At 35.3% G+C, this 8,471-nt stretch overlaps 1 protein-coding gene across 1 annotated transcript in view; it reads right to left on the bottom strand.

The window, feature by feature from the left end:
* The window catches only part of LOC106884504 (mitochondrial import inner membrane translocase subunit TIM44), a 32,291-nt gene that overhangs the window by 3,500 nt on the left and 20,320 nt on the right, over positions 1–8,471 (bottom strand). Inside the window, exons 9-13 of the mRNA XM_014935925.2 lie at positions 5,856–5,941; positions 4,028–4,120; positions 3,177–3,301; positions 1,840–1,890; positions 1,246–1,335 (exon numbers count right to left, since the gene is read on the bottom strand). Coding sequence (XP_014791411.1) covers positions 1,246–1,335; positions 1,840–1,890; positions 3,177–3,301; positions 4,028–4,120; positions 5,856–5,941 — 445 coding nt within the window. The remainder of the gene's footprint in view (positions 1–1,245; positions 1,336–1,839; positions 1,891–3,176; positions 3,302–4,027; positions 4,121–5,855; positions 5,942–8,471) is intronic.

Below are 8,471 nucleotides of genomic sequence, written 5' to 3' on the forward strand. Positions count from 1 at the left end.
ACAAATATAAGGGTCAAACACTGTCTGTAGCTGGTCTTCTCTTGGAAGAGCCCTGCTTCTCACATGGACAACTGTATGTTGGCTGCTCAAGAGTGGGCAGCAACAAAAAACCTATTTGTATATGCTCCACAAGGGAAAACAAGGAACATAGTTTACAATGAGGTGTTATAATCACAACAGCAAGAAAGTATGTACATGATCACCTTCTTTTACGAAACTTCATTGACTTTCATATATTTATATTGATATACATATATATACGTGTGTGTATATACATCTCTCTATATAAAGATGATGCGTAGTCTAGACGGCGTTTTTAGATTTCATTATTCTTTTTAACCCGGGCATTTCTGCTAGTATTCTATATAATAAGTCTCTATATTGTACTAATGGCTTATCTTAACAGCAAACAAAATATCCTTAAACAGCTAATTCATATTAACTTCCTTCATCTAAATTTAGAGGCTGACATCTATACAGATGTCAACATCATTATCCTTACCTTTTAACATCTACTTTTCCATACCTGACAAAGATCAGATGAAATTCGTTGAAATAGATTTTGCAGAGATGGATACTTTTCTTGTCACTAACCCTCAACTGAGCACAAACAGCACAATGGCCAAACATGTTTTCATGGAGAAAATGCAGATAACAGTGTCAATACGAGGAAACTTAAACACATGAAGGAAGTGAGCATCTTTACACTTCCTGCCGACCAAAGCTAACCACATGGCTTTGGTTGGTGGGGCTGCAGTAGAAGACACTTGCCCGAAGTGGAAGGAGTGGGACTGAATCCAAAACTACAAGGCTGCAACAAGCACTTCTTTGACCACACAGCAATGCTGCATTTAAATTTAATCAACTACCAGCTATAGCCAACCAGAAAAGCCAAGAAATATACACATTAAACTAAACAAAGTAGCTGGGTGCATCTATGCGTAAACATTTAAGGATGGACATTCAGTGGACTGAAGTTCGTGATTTTAAAATTAGCAAATGACATAATAAGTTTGATGATACAAAACAGGAGAACAGAAATCATATGAGTACATATATTGTTTTATTACCAATAATCAGTAGAAGTTTCAGAGTGACTTGAAAGGGTTTGGCACTTATCAAAGTTTGATTACTGCCAATAAACAAAATTCTTGGCCCTTAGTCTCTGTAACTTCTGCCAATTATTAATAATAAACCAACAACATAATATTAATTTATAGATATATCAATTCATAAAGTACTTACATCTATGTTGTTGATATCCAGAACTCGAGAATCAAACCTGTAACCAGCAGCATAGGCCTGTCTGATGGGATGAGCTAAAGTGTTGAATGGCTACAAAATTTTTCAATAAAAATTATATAAATTCAGAGAATGTTAAGGGAATTCAGGTAAACCAACATCTCCCTGTTAATCCTAACTAACAGTTGTTATATGCATTGAAGAGAAGTGGGAGTCAGTGAGTAATGAAATGCACAAATAATTTAGAAAATTAGGGTGGGGGGACAGAACAATCATCATCATCATCATGTTTGTTTGTCCATGCTGGCATAAACGATTTGTAGCAGCACTCCAAGATTGATCAAAAGACCACAATTCCCTTGTAAGCCTTATTTTTGGCATGGTATCTGGCTCACAAGATTCTGTCAACTATCTAACCCATGCCAACATGGAAAATAGATATTAGATGGTGATGATAAAGATGAATAAAGAAGATGAGATGGATGATTCCATTAAATTATCAGATGGTTTACTTTTAAGTCTTGTGTATTTATTTAACAAATTTCATAAAATATCAAGCACTGAAATCTTTGAAAACAGAAAATAAAAGTTACTCACAGCCTCATAACACCAGTCCTTTAGGATTTCAAGGTCACCTCGAATCATTGCCTGTAGAAGAAAGCATAAGAAATAAATTAAAAGAAATAAAAAAAATTGTATATTTTGTCCGTGAAAATAATAATTATCAATTACCAAAGTTTTCCATAAAATGTTCATGTCACTGGATTACCCATGTAATGAAATGATTTCTTTTTCAAATTTTTGTAGTATATTGAGCCAGTACTCATCTCTGGTTTCCATGGTGTTAAACAGATAAAAAAAATCTTTATGAAGATAGGACCTCAGTTATCATTAATGTCCACTTTTTCAAACTTGCACAGGTCAGATGGAATTCGTTGAGGCAGATTCTCTATGATTACATGCCCATCCCATTACCAACCCTTACTTGTTTCTAAGTAAGGTAATATTTTTCTCTTGGTTGGAAATGTTTTTACAAACAATAGAAACGACTGACACCACTTGTATGATATGGTTACTTGTTTATAAGTATCATGCAATGTCAAGACAAAGGAGACACAAACACCAGTTTCATTGCTATTGTAGAAGACAAAGGTACTATGCAGTGGGACTGAACCCAAAACCATGCAGTTCGGAAGAAACTACTTAACCACACAGCTATACCTGCACCTCAGTCTCCTATACAGAATTCATCCTAGTAGGCTGACAGTGAAAGACATTATATAGAACAAAAAGAACACACAAACTGTTGACAGCTTCTGCTCGTTACATAGGTGATCTGATCAGTGATTGCGGTAGCAGTAGTGAAAGCTTAGAAAAAGTTCAGGTAATGTCTATTGACAACAAATTTCTTTCTCTGAGTGAAGGATAGATTGTATGATGCTTGTATACAAAGTGTAGTATTACATGGTGGCAAGACATGAGTCCTGAATATGGTTGAAAGAAATGAGGGGAGTATGTTTCACTGAATGTGTAAAGGTAGTGTGATGAATGATGGACTACAGGCGTGCTGACAGAGAAGACTGAGTGGAAGAGATTTCAGCAACTGTGTATAAAAGAAGAGGCTGCATTGTCATCATCATATACAAATAGTGAGAGAGAGAGAAGTGAAAAATGTTTCAAATGATGGACATAAAAGAAGCCTATGGAAGAGGAAGACCAAAGAGGACAAATGAAGAAGTTGAAAGGTTTCAGTTGAGGATGCTGAACATCACAAAGAGATGATGAAGGGCTTTGATAAGCGGCAAGATGCTGAGATCAAACAAGTCTATCAAACTCTTGCAAGCTCAGAAAAGCAGCTGCATCGAAAGGAAGGAAGGAAAGAAAGAAGGGTCAAAGGCAGAAAGATATAAATTAAGATATTCCACATGCTTTACCTCAAGAATATTTGGAATAATTTCCCGTTCACAGCTCTTCAGGAATGTTTCTTTATCAAACGTTGGGTCTATACGACAGATTTCTGTTAATACTTCTGACATTTCTGTTTTTGAGAACATGCTACCTGATGAGGAAAATATAATTATATTTTAAATTACATTTAAAAATACACATTTTCATTATTAATGAATGAATAAACATTTGATAATTTTCAATACTAATAAATAATAATCAGTTTTAAAAATGCACACGGCGCCTTTGTTCAAATTCCAAGGCTTATAACATTTCAAAGTTTTTCAGAAGTATATAACTTTTATTTTTACTGTTTGAAACTTAAATAAAATTAATCATGATTATAATGATTTTGATGATATTCATACACAAAGGAGACAACAAAGAGACTACAGTAAGTGGTGATGCTGAGTTGGAAAAAAATTCTCCGAACCTTATACAAACATAGGTAAACAGATAAAATTATGATGATGAAATTGAAAAACAGATTCAAAATGATGAGGACTCATATAAAGGAGGATACAGCCATCTAAATGAACTCAGTCCTCAATATCCATAACTTTTGAACAGAGAACATAAATGAACATAATTAACCCTTTTGATACCAATCCACCCAAGAATACCCCAGATTTTATGACCAGTGGTTTAAATTATAATCTTCCATCAAAATTTTATCATAATTTGTTCCAGACTCCAGCTTAATAATTAGAAAGTTATTTTACTAAATACTTTATTATTTCAAAAATTAATTGAAACAAAGGCAACATATGTTAACAGAAATATGATCCTTTATGGTAAAGAAACCTATCAGAATGAACAATTTTTGTAATATACTTACCAAATACCATTCCCACTTTATCAGTGAATACACGAGTGGCTCGTACTACAACATTGTCACTTTCATCGTATTTCATTTTTAAATCAAATAATTCTAAAGAAAAGGAAAAGAATTCATTAAGAAAATATCATTATTATTATTAAAATAAGAAAATATGTGGAAGAATTTAATTTTGCAACCTTGGAAACCATATTTCTATATATTTTTTGTTTGAAGAACTAATGTCCATGACATTACATTCTAACATTCTTCACAACAAATCAACTCACTGAACACTTCTAAAAACTCATATTAGTTCATTTTTCCCAACAAAAACCACCATCTATTTCATCATATTCAAGATATTAAGTATACTAATAATATAGGAAGGCTTTTAACATGTGCATTTTGTAGTAACATTAATTCCATTGCAAAAGATGGCATTAGATAAAATATAAAATGATAAATCTCAGCAGAAACATGGGATTTATTCGATTCATATATATATTTGACAGCAATATATTCTGTTAATACTAAATATCATTATCTCTGCTAGTATTTAAACAATACACAAAGGATCAAATTATCTAGGGGAAAAAGAGAAACAACACATTATAAACAGGCACAGTCGTGTGGTTTAGGACAAGCAATGCTTCTCGACCATGTGGTTTTAGGTTCAGTCCCACTGCCTGCCATTTTGGGCAAGTGTCTTGAACTATTATAGCACAAGGCCAACTAAAGCCATGTGAGTGGATTTGGAAGATGGAGACTAATAGAAGCCCATCATTGTGTGAGTGCATGTGTCTGTATGTGTATATGCATGTGCATGCATGTTTGTGTATGTCACCTTGTCTTAATATTGTGTGGTAGTTGTGAGAGTGTAAATAACTATTTTAACATACACACACACATACGTACATACATACAATAGGATGCTATGCAATTCTCCTTACTAATTTAACTCAGACAGTATTGGTCAGCCAGAGGCCAAAGAAGACACTTGCCCAAGATGCCACACAGTGGGATTGACCTAAATTGCTAAGAAATAAGCAATAAATCTACAAAAGCAGAGATTCTTGACCCTATCATGCCATGTTCCTCGTATACCAAGAATAGCAGAAATAAAACCTCAACTGGATTCCCAGTAATGAACAACACACATAGAAAAAGAAGATAAAATACTTAAAATAGAGAACCGGTCACATTTCAGCTTCATAGTCAAGTATGTTTAGGACTCATTGTTAATGGTGTCCCCTAAGGCTGTTGTTTACTTTTGCTTTTAATCACAAAAATAAACTGACTTTGTAATGAAACAAGCATGTGATGAACCCAGCATTTCAACTTGTAAACAAGTAAGGACTAGACTTTTTGCAGTTGAAGAAATTATTGATAATATTTATTCTGCAGACAGTTTACATTTATGCAGGCAATGCGAGTGATTTGGACAACCAAACTGGAGAAAGTAATGAGGAAATTAGCAATCTGGGTAAACAAGTACAGTAGTTGAAAGATAAGCCTATTATTGTTATTCTCTTGAGGTTTTTTTGTGTGTGTGTGTGAGATTCTGTCCATTAGTTTGGCTGCAATGAACAAATACAGTATTATTGTCATTCTGTTATTTATTTTTTTTTTTTTTGTGATTCTGTCCATTAGTATACTCTTGCGATGTATATACAACTATTTATCTTTTTGTTCAGAAGCCCAGGGGGAAGGTAAAGTTAGACACAAGAGGCCCAGGTCTGAGAGACTAAACTACTTTGTTGTAAATTAACATTCGCTAATGTTCTTTCATAAACGAGGGAAAGAAAAGTAAATAAAAAAACACATAAAAATATAAATTTATACTCACTATGTACATACTGATTATTATCTTTAAAATTCTGCCAACTTTGGAACCAGCGAGAGTCTTTGTGCAAAACAACTCCTGTAGCATCTCTAAATGAAGGAAGAAAAAAAAAATTGAAATATTTGTTCATTGTGAAATATTGGAAAAAAAAAAATTCAATAAATAGGTGCAGGAGTGGCTGTGTGGTAAGTAGCTTGCTTACCAACCACATGGTCCTGGGTTCAGTCCCAGTGCATGGCACCATGGACAAGTGTCTTCTACTATAGCCTCGGGCCGATCAAAGCCTTGTGAGTGGATTTGGTAGACGGAAACTGAAAGAAGCCCGTCGTATATATGTATGTGTGTTTGTGTGTCTGTGTTAGTCCCCCCAACATCGCTTGACAACCAATGCTGGTGTGTTTACGTCCCCATAACTTAGCGATTCGGCAAAAGAGACTGATAGAATAAGTACTAGGCTTACAAAGAATAAGTCCTGGGGTTGATTTGCTCGACTAAAGGCGGTGCTCCAGCATGGCCACAGTCAAATGACTGAAACAAGTAAAAGAGTAAAAGAGTAAAAGAGTAAATGTTATTGAGCATAGTTATTGAAGCAGTGGGTATGATAGAATGTATGAGGCATATGCTGATCTGTGACCCTAAGTATATATATTTATGCCTCGCATCAGGCAAGAGAGATAGGGCAGTAAAGATGAGTGAGGTTGAGTGTTGGAGAGAAGGACTGGGTAGGTCTAATGACATCTCTGGAAGAATGGTTACACTGGAAGAATGGTTCAGTGAACAGGGGGGAAACAGCTGACATCCATAGTTACATTAGTAGCGTCTTATAATTCTGCTTGTCACTGTGATTAGAGAAAAAGAGGGAGAGAGAATAAGAGGGAGAAAGAGAAGAGGGAGAGAGAAAAGGAAGATGAAGAAACATCTATGATGTGAGGTAGAGGAAATGTAATTGTAAAGCTTTCATGTGATCAGCTGAAGGGAAAGAGAGGAGAGAGAAAAAGAGGATAAGGGGAAGAGAGAGAGAGAGAGAGAGAAAGATGAGAAAGAAAAAGAGGGAGAGAGAAGCATCCATGATGTAAGGCAGGGGGAACGTAATGTTTATTATTTGGTTAAAAAAGTTAGTTGAAGGTGGAGGAGGAGAGTTAAAAATATAATATTAGCAGAGGGGTGATGATCAGATGGTAAGGTTAAAGAAAGGCAGAGAGAGGAAAGAGAGGGTGGGGGGATGATGATGATGATGGTGGTGGTAGTTGTGATGGTAGTGTTGGTGGTGAGTGAATAGTGAAAAGTGTATCTTTCTTTAATTGTACTAAGTTTTTATATCACCTATCACTTAATGCATGCGCATAAGTGCAATTCCATGAAATATTCACACTTATTTATGCGGCAGATATATGCAATTTAACTAAAGGGTGTATCATATGTACAGGATATTTCTTTTTTTGTTTATGAGAAAAATGGAAAAATAAGAGCAAATATTTATTTTATGAATGTTGTGTATTCAGTCAATACAATTGTGCATGAAGTATATAAAGTGTATATATATAGTGCATTAAGTAATCATCGTATTCCAATTTCTTTCACTTTTCAATGAATAGCAGATGAGTGATTATCTTTCCATACAGACACAATGCAGGCTGTGCCTTCAATTTTTTTGGATAAAGTTTACAGAAATAACCCAATAGGTTTACCATTAATTCCATGAAATATTCACGGGTCCTGCTAGTCACGCAGTAAAAGAGAGACAGTGACAGACAGATGAGAGACAAAGAGAAGAAATCAAAGAAGCAAGTCATTTTTACCATGAACCACTCTTTGACAGAGTTTGTATTTCTCCATGATAGCATGGGTTAGATAAATCTATGTTATTGAAGTAATGTTTAATAGCTGAATGTCATTCTTTTCATTAACAATTGCCTGTTTTTCAAGTAAGAAATCTCTTATGCTGTGTCTTCAAAGGTACAAAGCTGATGACTGAATTGTTGTCAGAGGAAATGACGCCACACCTTTATAGCCCAGTGATTTTTGGAGAAGCACAAACGTCAATACACTCATACGCACACACATACATATTTAACAAGCTTGTTTCAAGTTTCCATCTACCACATCCACTCACAAGGATTCGGTCAACATGACACTTATGGTTTGTACAGTGGACTGAACTTACAATCATATAGATGGAAAGTGAACTTCTTAACCACACAGCCATGCCTGTACTTCTAAAACGTTATTCATTATATTATCATGAGTCAGAGAAAAGGAGTTGGAGAGAGCACTTGCCCTTGCTGTTCAAGGAGACCTTGGACAGTGGGATTCCTTGATTCTCCCTAAATGTCTTCCTGTATCAGGTAGACCACATCACTATCATCCATTTTTTCTCTCCTTTTCTTTTATCATCATCATCATCATCGTTTAACGTCCGCTTTCCATGCTAGCATGGGTTGGACGATTTGACTGAGGACTGGTGAAACCGGATGGCAACACCAGGCTCCAATCTAATTTGGCAGAGTTTCTACAGCTGGATGCCCTTCCTAACGCCAACCACTCAGAGAGTGTAGTGGGTGCTTTTACGTGTCACCCGCACGAAAACGGCCACGCTCGAAATGGTGTCTTTTATGTGCC

Source organism: Octopus bimaculoides, chromosome 2 (genome assembly GCF_001194135.2).
Source record: "Octopus bimaculoides isolate UCB-OBI-ISO-001 chromosome 2, ASM119413v2, whole genome shotgun sequence".
NCBI classification, from domain to species: Eukaryota; Metazoa; Mollusca; class Cephalopoda; order Octopoda; family Octopodidae; genus Octopus; species Octopus bimaculoides.